Source organism: Corticium candelabrum, chromosome 12 (genome assembly GCF_963422355.1).
Source record: "Corticium candelabrum chromosome 12, ooCorCand1.1, whole genome shotgun sequence".
Taxonomy (NCBI): domain Eukaryota; kingdom Metazoa; phylum Porifera; class Homoscleromorpha; order Homosclerophorida; family Plakinidae; genus Corticium; species Corticium candelabrum.
In genome coordinates, this window is record NC_085096.1 from 1,690,074 (window position 1) to 1,705,904 (window position 15,831).

At 41.1% G+C, this 15,831-nt stretch overlaps 2 protein-coding genes and 1 long non-coding RNA gene across 4 annotated transcripts; 2 read left to right on the top strand and 1 right to left on the bottom strand.

Moving 5' to 3' along the window:
* Window positions 1–1,139: 1,139 nt before the first annotated feature.
* LOC134188304 (TNF receptor-associated factor 3-like) lies at window positions 1,140–2,330 on the bottom strand. The gene has a single exon (XM_062656500.1). The coding sequence runs from the start codon at window positions 2,328–2,330 to the stop codon at window positions 1,140–1,142; it is 1,191 nt and encodes a 396-aa protein (XP_062512484.1).
* Window positions 2,331–3,288: 958 nt separating this feature from the next.
* Window positions 3,289–5,067, top strand: LOC134188305 (probable ATP-dependent DNA helicase RecS). Its single transcript, XM_062656501.1, has 2 exons — window positions 3,289–3,821; window positions 3,885–5,067. Exons 1-2 carry the CDS (start codon window positions 3,289–3,291, stop codon window positions 5,065–5,067), a joined length of 1,716 nt encoding a protein of 571 aa, XP_062512485.1.
* Window positions 5,068–13,675: 8,608 nt separating this feature from the next.
* Window positions 13,676–14,672, top strand: LOC134187994 (uncharacterized). 2 transcript variants are annotated; one of them, XR_009971222.1, is made up of 3 exons: window positions 13,680–14,392; window positions 14,460–14,552; window positions 14,604–14,672. It is a non-coding gene; the product is annotated as an uncharacterized LOC134187994 (long non-coding RNA). The 2 variants fall into 2 exon arrangements; XR_009971221.1 differs by having other exon boundaries at window positions 13,676–14,392; window positions 14,460–14,672.
* The last annotated feature ends 1,159 nt before the right edge of the window (window positions 14,673–15,831 follow it).

A 15,831-nucleotide genomic window follows, 5' to 3' on the forward strand; every position in this document is an offset into this window, starting at 1 on the left:
TAAAGCTCTGAATTGAGTTTGCTTGTGACTCTGGAGACGTCATTGAAAACTAATTGGCTGTCTAGTGTATTCTAAGGAATGCAGTTAAGGTGATTACATCTACTTTTTAGCTAGAATAGGATGGGCCATGTCCGACTGGGGTGCAGTCTACATATGTAATATTCCGGAAGCTGCTCGTTCCAACGTATTTGAGCATCATTCTGACTGTTAGAATGCACCAGTGTCTCCACCTCTTCACGTGCATTCCGGAGGTATCATTTCCATGTTTGTAAGTGCCCGGAATACCAAGATCTGGTAATTTTCCCAAATATCTATTGTTCGAATGGACTTTAGAAGCCTCGCTACGCTCGGCAATAAATACGCCAACCCACGCTTCCGCCTGTCTGGATGTAATGCGCCTATCGACACGACGCCGATCTCCGATCGTTGTGTAACTCGACGTCCCGGTCGAGTTCAGCCGTCCAAGACCAATGGCCTAGTCGGATTTCGGCCAGAAACGAGACTCCGGCGTTCTGAAATGAGATGAACTGGAGTTTGTTTGCTCAATCAATTAACCGGGTATGCGGTAACACTAACACACACACACACACACACACACACACACACACACACACACACGCGCGCGCGCGCGCACACACACACACACACACACACACACACACGCGCGCGCACACACACACACACACACACACACACACACACACACACACGCACACACACACACGCACGCACACACACGCACACACACACACACACGCGCGCGCACACACACACACACACACACACACACACACACACACACACACCACTGCAGGTTCACTAAAAACCCATTTTTCATGTTTCTTGCTAGAATGCACAGAAAAACATTTGATACTGTAGCTACAAACTCACAACTACTGAAAAACCATGCACTCAACTTCTCAGACAATAAAGTAATACAATGGTCATCTTTCCCACACATCCGCCTAGATCTAAAACTGTAATACCTAGTACACGCAATTAACATAAAGACAGCAAATAATAATGTAGCAGAAGATCAATCCTTCATGTCTTCTCCAGCACAGTCTTATAAAAGAGTCTGCTCTGCATTGAAGTTAGAGCAATTGAGTTGAAGGCAAAACTGAATAAATATTTCATTATTATGAACGTAGGATCGTGAATTCAATGTTTCGTGAGTTAAAGTCATTGGTTGCATCAAAATATTTGCCAGGGATAAGTTCAACCGTTTTCTCTCGTCTTACAACCACATTTATTGCATCAGGTTGTTGGTCTATTAATGTGAATGAAAACTTGCAGTGCTGTTTCTTAGGAAGTTGATCATCATAATCTCCTTTATGTACAAATACATCCACAGAGACATGAGATCCTGTAAAGTCACCGAATCCAGCTGGAAAAAGCCTAAGACACAAACAATATCCTTGTGGTCCCGTGTAAAATGGCTTGGAAAGTATCCGGTTGTCTAAGTCTGATGTGCACCAGAATGACCAATTGGTTATATTCCACTCATACACAAAAATGTCAGGTTGAGAAACAGGCATTGTAATGTTCTTGGTAAGAAATAATTTTAAATTCTCAAGTTCACATTCTCTTTTTGCAAGACAAGCTCTTGTGGATGAAAGTAATGACTTGGTCTTGGACTGTTGTTTCATCAAAAGACTAACATGAGATGCAAGCTCATAATGTAAATGATTTTTTAATGCTTTCCTATTGCCGATAAACTGACAACCTGCTTCCCTGAATTCACATGCTAATGAACTGTAAGAGCATGTCCCATCTTTACTGACATGTTTATTCATCTCTCTTCTAGCCACTCGTTGTTTACAATATTCACATGGGACCTGATACATCTCACATTTTCCATGGTGATCATTCAGAAACGTGAACGTCACAGTGGTCTTACAGTAGACACATTCAACTTTCCTGTTCTTGCACGTTTTCTTTGTACGATTTTCTATGTCTTTCTTCATGACCATTTCTTCACAGTCATAGCACAGAACGTCAACATACCCACAAGTCTCGTTGTGTGTTTCTCTCTCCCTTAGTTCTCCTTTCCATCCACATCCCTTCTCTTGTTGATCACAGTAGATCTTCAGACTCATTATTTCTCTTTTATCATAGTTGTTTGGATAGATTTCTGATTCATTCTGTTCCTCTCTACACACAGGACACACAATGCGGCCACACCTTGCCAAGAGCCTCACACAGTTGTTACAAAACAAATGGCCACATTTGGTGACTGTTGGCTCTCTCAATGCCAAAAGACATATCGTGCATGTGTGTCTGTCCGATAATCGATCTACAAACCGAGCATCAAATCCTCCAGCAGCCATCTTCTGGTAGACTTGACCAAATCTTTCCGCCCGTCGTCATTCCCCGGATAATCAATCCTTGCCGTAGAGAGACTGGTTTCAGACCGCCCACGAAGTTAATAAATCTGCATTAGTGAGCATTGTGTGCAATTTCTGGGAACCGCCCTTGTTGTGGTTGCAAATTAAGGCGTGGCGTGGTGTGGCGCACAAACACTTCACAAATTGCCAGGAGAGCGTTCCTATCGCTTTCTGCCTCCTAGATTCGTATTGATCTTTGAGTTAGCGCGGCTTTTGAACGGGAGTTTGTCTTTTGTTAGACGATCTGGGCGTCCTAGGCATCGTTTGCGCTATGAGTTTGGCTCCAACAGCTTCCAAATCTGATGCAAATGGTGAGACGCAGTTCAAGTGTTGAAGTGTAATGCGTGCTTGTCTTTGTACAACGTACGGGATCGTTGGCTGCTTGGTTTACATCTTGCAGAAATTATCTGCTCAACAATATACGTCGATAAACTCCGCGACGTTGTGCACGCTGATACAGATCGCCCTAATGGCGAGCACTTAGTACAATTAGCGACGTCACTAGGCAGTCTGAAACCAGTCTCGAGGATTGACTATCCGAGGAATGACGACTGGGAGAGAGATCATGGGCCAGGTTTAGCCTCGGATCCCAGACGTTTCTACAGGCGCCTACGTTACGTACGTACATACAAACACAGAGTAGGCGGGGAAAGGGCAAAAGTGGGTGGGAAGAAAGAAACGTCTGGGCGCGCTTCTATAGAAAGCCAGTTCGGAAATAGGCGTACCTTTGGCAAATCATAGGTTTCCGCACCAATCAACAATCGCCGCTCGCTCAGCGCGGTAGATTTCATTGGTCAAATAGTGTTAATTGTCTTTTAATGACTACTTATTAGAATCTCAATGACTACTTAGAGTACCAGGTGGTATACCACAGTGGGATATCTGCTAAACAGGAGATCAAATGGCGTTGCCTTCAGAAGATCGATCGTGTCACGTTCGTTCATCAATTTCCGACGACGCAATGACAATTGCTATTGACCAGTCTTGTCCCCAGTTTGACATTGCGTCTGTGAAGCCTCTGCAACGCTTGGCGCTGAGTCAACTTGTCCGAGGTGACGATGTTCTGGCTTGCCTCCCCACCGGGTTTGGGAAGTCACTGATTTTTCACCTGCTACCCAACGTCTGCAAGGTTTTGCAAACAGTGGGCTATTCGAGGGCGTTTGCAATCGACCCTATTGTTCTCGTCGTGGCGCCGTTGCTGTCTTTGATGAAAGACCAGGTTGCGTACCTGACCGAGTGCGGTGTTCGTGCTTCTATGATAGGTGCCAGCCAAGCTACTGACAAGGAGATAAAGGCTGGAAAGTTTGAAATCGTATTTGGAAGCCCTGAAATTCTAGTTGGACAGAAAACATGGCGATTAGCGCTTCAGGAAGGCGTTTTCCGTGATCGTGTTGTAGCGATAGTTGCAGACGAAGTTCATACGGTTGTTCAGTGGTGAGGCTGACACTGTCTGTTATGTGTAGGTTGGTGTAATCGAATGTCGCTTTAAATCTATAGGGGCGGCCTTGCTAGACCAGAGCTAGTAGAGGAGGATGAGGATGAACCGTTTCGTGTCTGGTGCGGTCTTGTTGGAGAGCTAAAGTCTCTGGTGTGCGCGCCAATTCTAGCCTTGACAGCAACAGCGTCCAAGGCAACACAAGAAATCATTGTGAGTTGTTTAGGAATGTCTGGCAGATGCTATGTGATTACTAAGAGCCCAGAGCGTGATAACGTCTTCCTAGCTGTGCAGAGAGTACGTTCTGATGTTGAAGCTACCTTTGATTTTTTGCTGAGGCTGGTAAAGTCCAAGCAAATCAACTGTCCAAGAGTTCTTGTCTACTGCCAAACACAGAGTGTGTGCTCCTTACTGTTTACCCATTTCCACTATGAACTAGGTGACAAGTCTTACTGGCCAGAAGGTGATACAAAGGCACAAAATCGAGTTGTGGAAATGTACCATGCATGTACTCCAGACAGCAACAAACACATCATTTTGCAGTCTCTGAGGGATGCCAATGGTGTTTGTAGAGTCGTATTTGCAACCAATGCCTTAGGGATGGGGATAGATGTGAAGGGTCTGACAACAGTCATTCACTATGGCCCTCCAGCTGACTTGGAAGCGTACATGCAAGAGATTGGCAGAGCTGGCAGGGATGGAAGCCAAAGTTTTGCTTATCTGCTATATCATGGACATCAGCTGAGACACACAAATAGAGAAATGAAGGAGTATGTCAGCAACACTGATCAGTGCAGAAGAGCTATGCTCCTAGCAGTCTTTGATGCAGCCCCCAACAGAGGAAACACCAGTCATACCTGCTGTGACATATGCTCTGTACAGTGTCAGTGTGCAAGCCCAGGTCAGTGCCCTGGTTTGCAATATATTCAGATTGGTGAAACATCGATTGCAACCTCTTCTCCTGTGATAGTCCATCACTTGCAGACTGAACAAAGAGAACTTCTGGAGTTTCTTCTTCTGGAGTACAAGATGAAGGTGGAGACAGAGCTTGGAATTGAAGATCAGCCTTTGTATACTCACCCAACATTGGTAACAGGTCTTTCTGATTATGTACTGCACTCAGTCGTAGAGAACGCTGGGCAGTTGTTTACCGTACAAGACATTCAAGCTCTAACTCCAGTCTTTACTGTTGAGCATGCACAGAACATTCTAACTATACTTAATGAGGTATGGGCTCAGTTTTAAGGATATAAATTAATTGGGATAGGTATGTGTGAATTGTACAAACTCAGTATACATTAAAGGTGTCTCTCTTGAAATTTCATGTGTACAACATTATAGCAGCGCTTGACCTGTACTATCACAATCAACATGTCACAAGTCATAACATAGTAAAACCCAGAAAATCTATACAACCTGAAAGTCTACATCATGTGAAAAAGTATACATATTTTCTACTGTAGGTGCAACATATACCATACAATTCTATTCTCTACCAAACTGCCAACATAATCAAGTACTTCTTAGTGTTTCTAATGATTCCAGATGATGAACTTTGGTCAGTGCTTTCTTATGGTTGCGAATCCACTGTGATAACTTGCAAGGATTCAGTAGCTGCAGCACATCATATTTCATTGATGGAAAAGATTTGTGTGCTCTTGGCCTGGTCTGCTTCCTGACATTTCTCCCTACTGCCTTTGCTATCAACAAAACATCCTTCTTCCTATCCACTGCAGCATGTTTATTTGATTCATCAGCAATGGCTAGCATGTTGTCGAGGTTGGTGAGAACAGACTCTAAACCCATTGATGCTCTGCTTACTTGCTGTGCTGACTGGAATGACACATTAGCAGCCTGGTTTCTTATCATCTCTTTGATGAAATTGTTGTTGTGCTCCACCATCAAGTCCAAGGGTATGTTCCTACCAAAACCACCATGCAAGTTGAATGTTCTATTCCACAGCTGCCTGTAAGCATCCCCTGGGCTTAGAAGAGCCAGCTGATCAGCTTGAAAAAGAAATGCTTCCAACGCATATTTAGTTCTACCAGCCTCTTGAAGTGAAGCATTTTAAATTTCCAGATTCGTAATAGCGTTGGTCCATCCATTTCACGGACTGAATCTTGGAAGTTACCCTCTAGCAGAGCCATTTTCATAAAATTGCAGCTATATTTGAAAACATGGTTGTCGTTGTACTGTTGTTCTTGACTGCACACTCTATCTGACACTTGGGTTTGATCTAGATTTGAAGGAACATGAGTCAGGCAATGTGCTATTTGCTCATGGCACCTTCTGTTATCAGCTGAAGAGAAGCTCTGGCCACAAGTAGTTACTTGACATGGAAAACTGTGTGCGTGCATGAGATTTCGAGGTGTCTGTTGTACAGTTGCTGACATTGGGTCATGTGATGGAGGCTCCTGTTCTTGTGCTACAACTACTGCTGATGTAGTGGCATGCTGATGTGGCTCTGACTGCATTTCATCAAGTGCCTCACCCTCACTAAGTCTATCAAGTGCTGTTTGGGCTTGTTCTGATGGCTGTCCTCTCTGAACAGACTGATGGAAGCTGACACTATCTTGTTCCAGATGTTCCCACTGCAGAACAAACTTATCCACAATTTTGATGATCTCTCCATGAAACCAGTCTTCCCACTGATGTTCAGGAAGTCCTGGTGGGACAGCATCCATGTCCTCCGGGCCCCTCATACCAAAATGATGCAAAGCACAAGCAATGACATATCCGTCTAGGACATCTTGAAGAAAGCTATTGCATGCCCTATAGTTCTTATTTGTGTCACAGAAAACATTTCCTCGATCCAGTTTGTTTCGGAGATTGTACATTGTGCCCAAGTCACCACTGCTGTTTGTCTTGTAGAATTTTGCATAGATTAAATTGACAAAATTCATCATGCAGTGAAAGTCTTCTGCATGTGGCAAGAGTGCTTGCAGTCTCTGATATGGCACCAGACCATTGATAACAGCCCTTTTTGAGATTCGTGCACGCTCAGCAGTGAGCTGATCACCACCAAACTGCAAGCGCACAAGAGGTTGAGATATGGCATTGTCACCATCTTCAAACTGATATGGAACATATCTTTTATTGAGATGAGACATTATCTCCACCATGTCTTGTTGTTTGTTTTCATTTAACTCAAGAAGACCTAGACAGTGTCTCTCTGACTTCCTACTGGCATCAAACATGTGATCATGGATGATGTGCTGTACCACAAACTTTGAAAACTGTGCAAATGCAGGGAGAAACTTAGTGATCACTCTAGAAACAAGCACCGCGAACTCATCACGAAGATATTGGTGATCACTTGCAGATGGAAGAAATGCTGCATCAGAGACTGCCAAGATGGAACATCGTGGTCTGTCCTTGGACAAAACACATGGCGGTACGACCCTTTCATCAGTTGACATAAGATTAAACCAGTGCAAGGACTTGTTTCTGCGATCAAGTGTCATATACTTTGTTTTGATCTCTAGATCCACATTGTCACCAGTGATCTGGTATAGCTTTATGCAAAGGTCTGCACCAGACAGAGCACCAGAGTTACATTCTACTGACCCAGGCAATGAAGGCATGCTAATACCATGTCCACTCCTAGGACATTCTGCTTGGTCAGCTTCCCCATTAGCTACGTGTGTAAACTGGCCTAATCTGTGTGTGCTCTCTATGCACTCCTTCCAATGAATTAAGGAAGAATCAAAGGTGCTGGCTATTTGCTTAAGCTTTACAAGAGTACGTTTATGAGACATTGCCAGGCCAAGCCTGTTTAGCCTCATAAAAGCTTTCCTCTTCGCTCCTGAATTATGCATGACTATACTGATAATGTATTGCAGGGCAGACATGCGTTGATTTCTTGTTTTCAGGAGGCAACCAGCAGCCACACTAAGACGAGTTAATAGACTGCTGCACATAGTAGGCGACTGCCACTGTGAGCATGCAGCTGCAGTGAGCAACTTCCAGAAAGTTGGAGCAGACCCTGCTAATTCGTCTGCCACAGTCTCAATTTTTAAACTAGTTAATTCTGAGAGTGATGTATTCCTCAGAACACAATTGGATGATGGTGTGCACAGATTCTCACACTCCTTGTTTACTGTCTTGCAAAGGCAGTCAGTGACTTTCAACATAAGATCAGGGACTTTGGAGATGGCTCTTGCCAGTTTGTATATGTTCCCAGTAGCCAATGACCTCCCTATGCCTGCCAAATTTGGATTGAGAATCCTCTTGTACTCCCTGGACGGGTACTTCACAGTGATCTAAAAGCCAAATACAATTAATTAAGTTGAGGAATATCAAGACATGAATACCAATGGTCGATTTAATTTAATTAGTTACTATATGCATTGTCATGAATGCTTCAGTTGTGCGATTCCTGCATGTAGCTGCTGTTGGGGTGTACTTGTTCAGTGTACACCAGGCTCATTGTAGAGAATCAGGCAGAACGACGTTTTGGATAAATTGTTTCCTTATATATGTTTCTTGCAAATACATATAGCTCTACTTTAAACTACCAAATAATTGGTATATTGTTCCATTAGCATAAGATTCCAAAAGATGCACAAATTTAGGATGAGCACTTTGGCATGAGCCGTCTTGACTATCACATGCAGTGTGTAAGGTATGTAACTGTAGTACAAAGTACACATGTACATTACAGTCTAGTACAAGTGTGACTCTATACGCATACTGTATGCAGGAATGGTATGACGTTGTACAGTACCAAACCTTACATTAAATTGTCTGAGATTCCAAGGATCTAATGCACATTAAAACCTGGACAGCCGCTGGTCCCATAATGTCCAGATTAGGGAGGTTTGAGTGTACAGTCAACAAACTTCCTTTGGTCTCATGCATGCTAGAGTACCCCAAATCATTATTTTCGGCATGTTTCAAGGTGGAAATTCACCTCCTAAACGCTTACACCTATAGATGGTCTAGCTAAGATTGTGACTGCATCACTTATCAAGCTTTTATCATCTAGATCCCAATCTGCTACCTATGCTTCCAAGCCATGTACAGTGAATTATTGTTTTATGTCATCAGTCAACAGACCAACAAAACATGAGTTACATGTACAGATGCATGTGTACAATACTGTATGTGTTATATTTTTCGCCGTTTTAAACTTTGGTAATTCAGAAGGAAATACCTTTTGGTATAACCTAATTTCGGTAAGACGAGGAAGCAGAGACTTAGTGTGGCAAAAGTAGAAGAACTTTTGGGCGTCACGTGAGATCTAGTACTGTACCGCTTGCCCACTACCTATAGTGTCATAAACATTGTGCACCTTGGCTCTTGCATTTGTGGGTTGCTCTGGGGAGGCTTGTTTCTCCAAGCAGGCAGTTCTCATCACTGTGCACAAAACTTCTGAGAGTTTGTGAAGTATTCGGGTTACTTTGATTCTATTGGTGCCTTCTGCACATGAAGTACAGAACTTAGAAAATGTTAGGTGTTATCTTACTTTAGATAAAGAAAAGTCACACTGAATTTACCGAAAATAAAACAACACGAAAAGAAAATAACATGAAAATAACACGTTATACACTATTTGTACAGTACCACATCCAAAGATTGTGTTATAAGTAATTAATCAAACTGCCTTAAGAATTATTTTTCTATCACAATTATATATATGAACATTATGCATGATGAAACAGTGCAACAGTGCAACAAATATCCATCCATGTGCTACTGGCAATTAACAGGTTTTTAATTTATAACTTTATTTTAATTGGTTAAAAGGGAGTTAATTCCAGTTAGTATGCACCTACTTTGACAAAAGCATCAAATCCCTTAGGGTCGTTCCTTCCAACGCCATCTTTACTTCTGTTAACAAACCATGCAATAAAGACAATTTAATTAATTTGTGTCTAGGCAGTGACTAACCTGTCTGATTCATGAAATTCAGGGTAAGGAATAGCAATCTGAGATGGCAAACCCGTAGTTGCAGCAGCTTCAATGTGTATGGAACTGGCACGTAGAGGTTGTTCTGCAGATAGCGCTGTTTCAAACGAACCGCTGCCTGCATGGAAAAACGAGCCCTGTTGAAACTAACGTTTTCAGGATATAAACAGAACTGTACCAGTGTTGTCCACATCGAAGTGGGCAAGAGAATCACTAGATATTTCCTCGTGTACATCCAAAGACAAGAGAGGTGTGACCTCACAATTGTCAACACCAAACTTTAATTGCTTACAGTACCTGTTTAAGGGTATACATATTTAGTACATTAAACTCGTGCATGAGAGTTAATGTACTGCTTGATTTGATCACGTTTGCCTACAGCTTCGAAGTCCGCACCACATAGTCTTAGATATTCAATTTCTAAGCCATTTACCTCTGTGTCTGCACTATCATCATCACCAAGAAATTCTGAGATATCCTCGTCATGAGACAAGCAGATATTGTGCAAAACACAAGAGGCAATAATCATCGTCGGAATCTCTTTAACCCTTGTGACGTCGACGAATTTCATCTTCCTCCATCTTCCTTTTAGCAACGAAAACGCTCTTTCGATTACCATTCTAGTTGCGGAGTGACAGTAATTGTAATTTATATCTTCCTGTTGCATGTGACTGTAGTCTTTGTATGGTGTCAAAAGCCACGTGTTGAGAGGGTATGCTGCGTCACCTAGTATGTGGGTTCCTTGCATGGGAAACATGTCTCCTGAATTGGATTGTATCCGAACAAATAGATCGGAATTCCTCAAAACTCGTGCATCATGCACACTTCCCGGCCAGCCACAATAGCAATCCAGGAAGAACATATTATGATCACAAACAGCTTGCAGTATGAGAGACGAAAATTTCTTTCTATTTATATAGCTATCTCTATCCTGACTGGGTGGTTTAATGGGTATGTGGCTACCGTCTATAGCTCCCAAAACATCTGGAAATCCTTTTATGTTCTCGAATCCTCTTCGTATTCTATCAACTTGGGATCCACGAGGCCGTTGGATTGCAGTGTGTCGCAGATAAAATGATATACATCTACAAATTTTCCGTACGACACCATGCACTGTTGACTCAGCAACACCAAACCGATCCGAAAGCTGACGAAACGTTTCCTGAGATCCAAGGTACCATAACGTTATCAGTAATTGATTTACTACTGGTATTGCAACTCTTCCTCCACGACTTCTATCTAAAGATAGTTCTTTCCAAGTGCTAGCCTTGTGCACCAACACGTCAAACGTCGATCTACTTAAACGGAAATGCCTCCGAAAATCCTGATCATAATACAGTGGAACTACTTTCTCGACATAACCTAGAATGCGAGGCTTGCTGTCTTCCCTGGTCCCCAAAAGGAAGCCAAGTTCCATCAAATCATCCAGGAAATCTTCTTCATCGTCAAATTCTTTGATATCAGCAAAAATCCATTCAAAAACGGAGATTACAACAGAAGTATACAACGCTGCCATCTAGTAGAAGAGTTAGCTGTAACGGCGTCATGACTGGATAGATAAATGAACAGCCTACCGGCATGGTAATGCATCTAATGTACAATAAATTAGTCTTACGTTACTTCACTGTCGTTGCTTGTGTTCGCTAGTCAATGATTTTACAATTTTTATTTAGAAAGATGCTACGCATGCGCATATAGCTCTGTTGCCACCTCATCTATCTCGTTTCGGAAAGGTTCTGTTCGATTGGTAAACGTGCCCTGTCTCTTTCCATCTAACCTTTTTCAGAAAAAGATAGTCCCAAACGAATACGCCCCTAGTGTCGAGGCTAGTTCACACCGACATTTAGCATTAGCGCACGCGTGTTCACAACGCTAACTATTTTTATTATTGAGTCACGTGAGCACGTACGCGTAATGTTTTAGCCTCGACAGTTTTTATCCATCGTATGCGGCAAGAATCCGCGTTAATTGTCTTAACGAATCCATTGCTGTAGGAGGAAAACATTTTGTTTGCTTTGTCTGGCAGCTCCTTCAGGGACGGCAGGAAGTTGTCACAAGTACGTAGTACACACACATCTGCATGCGTACACGTCACCATGTTGCTGCGTTTGTACGTCTAGCTGACATGCAACATCACATCACAAACATCGGTGACTTGCTCTTCTTGTATACACTACCTCACGTGCCAAAGTCACGTGCAACCACCACTAACGCTACTAGTGCGGTTCTAATGTACTGTTCTCTAGTAGACTATGGCTTTAGAATGGGGTTAGAATGACGTTACACTAATCAGGATTAGGACCGGTGTGAACACGCTCTAGGCTATGCAGCACCGGATCCAGGAATTTTTGAAAGAGAAGGTTCACTGTTAGCAGTTATTTGTAGCATTACTAATTTTCTCTTTTCTAATGAAATTATATAAAATTATTGAACCACGTCTATTGAAAAAGAGGGGTTTTAACTCCCTGAACCCCCCGTCTGGATCCGGCCTTGCTATGCCTAGATGGCTGCTGAAGGATTTGATGCTCGGTTTGTAAATCGATTACCGGACAGATCACACATGATCGCTATGTCTTTTAGCGATATTATACGCCTGCTATTATATAAGTCATTATCTGAAATGTTGAGTGAATTTCAGTAGTTATGGTTTGTAGATATCAATAAATTGCTGTAAATGGATCTTAGTAACAAAATTCTGAACACAATTCTTTGGTCAGACTGTATAGCGTCAATCTGCAGTTCGCGCGCGCGCGCGCGTGTGTGTGTGCTTGCGAGCGTGTGTGCATGCGTGCGTGCGTGTGCTAAAATCAAATGTTCTACGCTACACATCACACTATTAGAATTAAAATGAAAAAATTATCACACTAGAACGATAAAAACAATTATGCACACAGCTAGTACAGTACAGCATTGCTAACCTCGTACCGTTCCAATTCGTTTCTGTCGTATAATTACGTAAATATTAATTTCCACTTTCGTTCCACTTTCCACTGAATCAGTAACTAAGTAACCATTTTATCTCAAATCAAGCTCTCAACTTTCAGAAAGCCTCACTGGACTCTACGATGTCAACGGCAAATGCAGATAACTACTATAAGTTTACTAACATCAACTGCTGCTTCCAGTTGGCTGCAGTTGACAAACAACTCGGTTGATCTTGCAGCTAATATTGTTTCCGCACTTGTCAGTCAATAAGTAAGCTACTTTAAGGTACGCCCATGACGGGATCGCAGCCTTGTCAGAAGATATGGCTGCATGCTGGTAGGCTCGAGTGTCCAGCCGGTCATCTCCTCCCGCAAATTTTTTTTGGGGGTCCACTTCACACACACATCCCGGATATATAGCCCGGATAAGTTTAACTTGCACGTGCATGGTAGACCATTCTCACGTGCACAAATGGCAATGTGAGGTGCTATGCTGACAGATCGTGGGAATTGCGCTTTCTCTGCGAGCAGTTACCACACTCAGTAAGCAACAGTGGCTAGTGAAAGGAGAGCTCCACTATGGGAAATGTTGGTTGCTACAAACCGTTTTCTTTGCAGAAATCGATTTTCTCGAGAAACAGTTGACTCCAGAAAAGCTTCACGTGATGCAGTTATTATACAAGACGGCAGAAGTTTGCTAGTTAATTGATATTAGTTAATTTAACTAATTGTTAATTTATTAGAATACAGTATTTAGTAACATTAAAGCACAATTTATGTATTTATGGTAGTATTTTTTAACCTTAAATGTGATTTAATAAATAGTAATTTATAATTTATAAGTGTATATATATATATATATATATATATATGGATAATGTGTGTTAGATACTCACGTAGGTGGGTTTATGTAAAAATATATGTATTTCTAAATATATGTATATGTATATGTATATGTGTATATATATATATATATATATATATATATATATATATATATATATATATATATATATATATATATATAGTAACTATTGCAGAAGAACCCGTTTTTTAATTAATCATGTACTCTGCTGTTACTGCAATTAATTTGTTTTACATAAGAAATGTATGGCAAACAGGCAGGATTACAGGAAGCTGTTGATCTGCGCCATGGACAGTCTGTTGCAAAAGAACACAGTTTTTCATTAGCCTAAAATAGAAGCAACCCATGTTCCATTTTAACAATAAAATTAGAACACACACAATGAAGATGCTTATTTCTCTAGTGGGTGCACAGTTTGCTGAACATAAAACAGGAATAACTTGTTCTGAACACTCATTCTGAAAACTCTAACTGCAATCTGTTCCTCTCTATAGATCAAGGAATATGAACAATCCAGGACATTTGTTGTTGTGAATTCAGTTAATATGTAGTGGTGAGCTAATATTTAGTGGTGGAAGTTTTGATTGATGTCTACAGTCAATGTTATTAATTAAATTTATATAGTAAATGTCGATTGATTATTGCAGTTAATATTTATTGATTTAATACATTTCATATTTTCTTTGATTAATTAACACAGTCAATATTGTAAATAGAGTCAACGTAACTTCTTTATTCTGGTTGTTGCAGATTCTAGATGAGTAACCTGGATAACTTCCATTATTGCACCTGCCAGAAGACGAATTACATGTGTGGTTTAGGCATAAGTCACCTATGTTTCGATTAATTAACATTTCTGGATCTCGATAAGGTACTTGCATACAATGTTTCAGTTGTATGTACTGCACTTGTAAGTCAAAGAAGGTTTGAATTTTTAGTTCATCTTTCGAGATTCTCCAGAGTTACACAGAAAGTGCCTTTTCTTCAGGGAGCTGCCGTGACCAATTTTCTGAAGAAATGAGTGCAACTAAGTTTGCATGACTCGTAGTGCTTTTAGCTATTGTACTTTGTACATTTGATAGATTATTTGCAGGATCTTTTGGGAGACCAGCCATGCTGAAAGTGATTTCTGAATAGATTTGCATACATGATGGATGGTGGGTGTATCTATTTATATCTATACTGCTCACTTGAGCGATCTGCCATTCATTGTGTCCCTGGCTGTTAGATTGGGAGTCTTCTCAAATAGGGCTCCATATATGAGGGCTAGCTGTTACAGTAATTCTGGTTTCAAAACTTGATAAATACCAAAGGGCGGTGTTTCTTTACTATGATGAGATGGAGCAGTTGATGATGCGTATTCACAGTATCTTATACCATGCTCAAATTGACCACAAATAGAACTACGTATATACAAGCACAAAATATTATCATGTTACTTTGAGTCTTTCTTCAACATCTAGAGTGTACACTGTTATATTCAACTGGTAATGACTATAACTGGTTAAGATTGAGTTATGCGTATACAGCATTGTAAACTGGTAAACAAACGTCATAAATCTGGTAAGAAATGTCACAGCAGTCGCTAGATTTTGCTAGAGAGTACTTTAACATGTCATTCCCCGATCCACCTTCCAATATTCTTCACACATCCTATACACACAATGCAAAATATCAAGCATCTCATTCTTCAGGTAAATTTTTGAATCTCTTTCTACACATTGTAGTGTTCTGTCTAAGTGACTAGATGATTTTAGTTAGCATTTCATGTCCCATTTAATTATGAGATTGTACATTACATGTAGTAGTTACTTGTAATCACATGTACCACACATCCTTGCTAAGTACCTATAGCTAAAGCATGCTTCTTTTAAAGTGTGCCTACACTATCTTGTTTAGACAGTGTAGATATTAACCAATATGCATGAGAATTTGTTTGTGTCCAGAATACTACAAATTATATTAGCTCACCACTAGTCATGTTAACTGAATTCACAACTACAAATGTCGATTAGTAATACTCTGCCACCTAGCTGCAGTAAAGTAATACAAATACTTTGAGTTGAACAAGTTTGTTCCTTAATTTAATGTCCATACTCCTGTCTAAATGGTGTCCTCCCAAAGGTTATTCAAGAAGACAAGTGGTTCAACAAGGTCTGTCACATTCCTGACACTTTGAATCTTGAACTCTTGAACTTGAGCAAGATACAGCAATTTCAACAAATTCTGTCAGACAAGCCAGCCTCTGCTGTGGCATTTGGTGACGTGACTACAGTAGCTACCAAATGTCTAGACTGGCATGTGACAGAT

Bases quoted from the DNA above. Each gene is read 5' to 3' on its own strand.
- LOC134188304 (XM_062656500.1), bottom strand. From the start codon at position 2,330: ATGGCTGCTGGAGGATTTGATGCTCGGTTTGTAGATCGATTATCGGAC.
- LOC134188305 (XM_062656501.1), top strand. From the start codon at position 3,289: ATGGCGTTGCCTTCAGAAGATCGATCGTGTCACGTTCGTTCATCAATT. The intron at 3,822-3,884 runs GTGAGGCTGACA...TTAAATCTATAG, and splicing joins GTTCATACGGTTGTTCAGTG to GGGCGGCCTTGCTAGACCAG.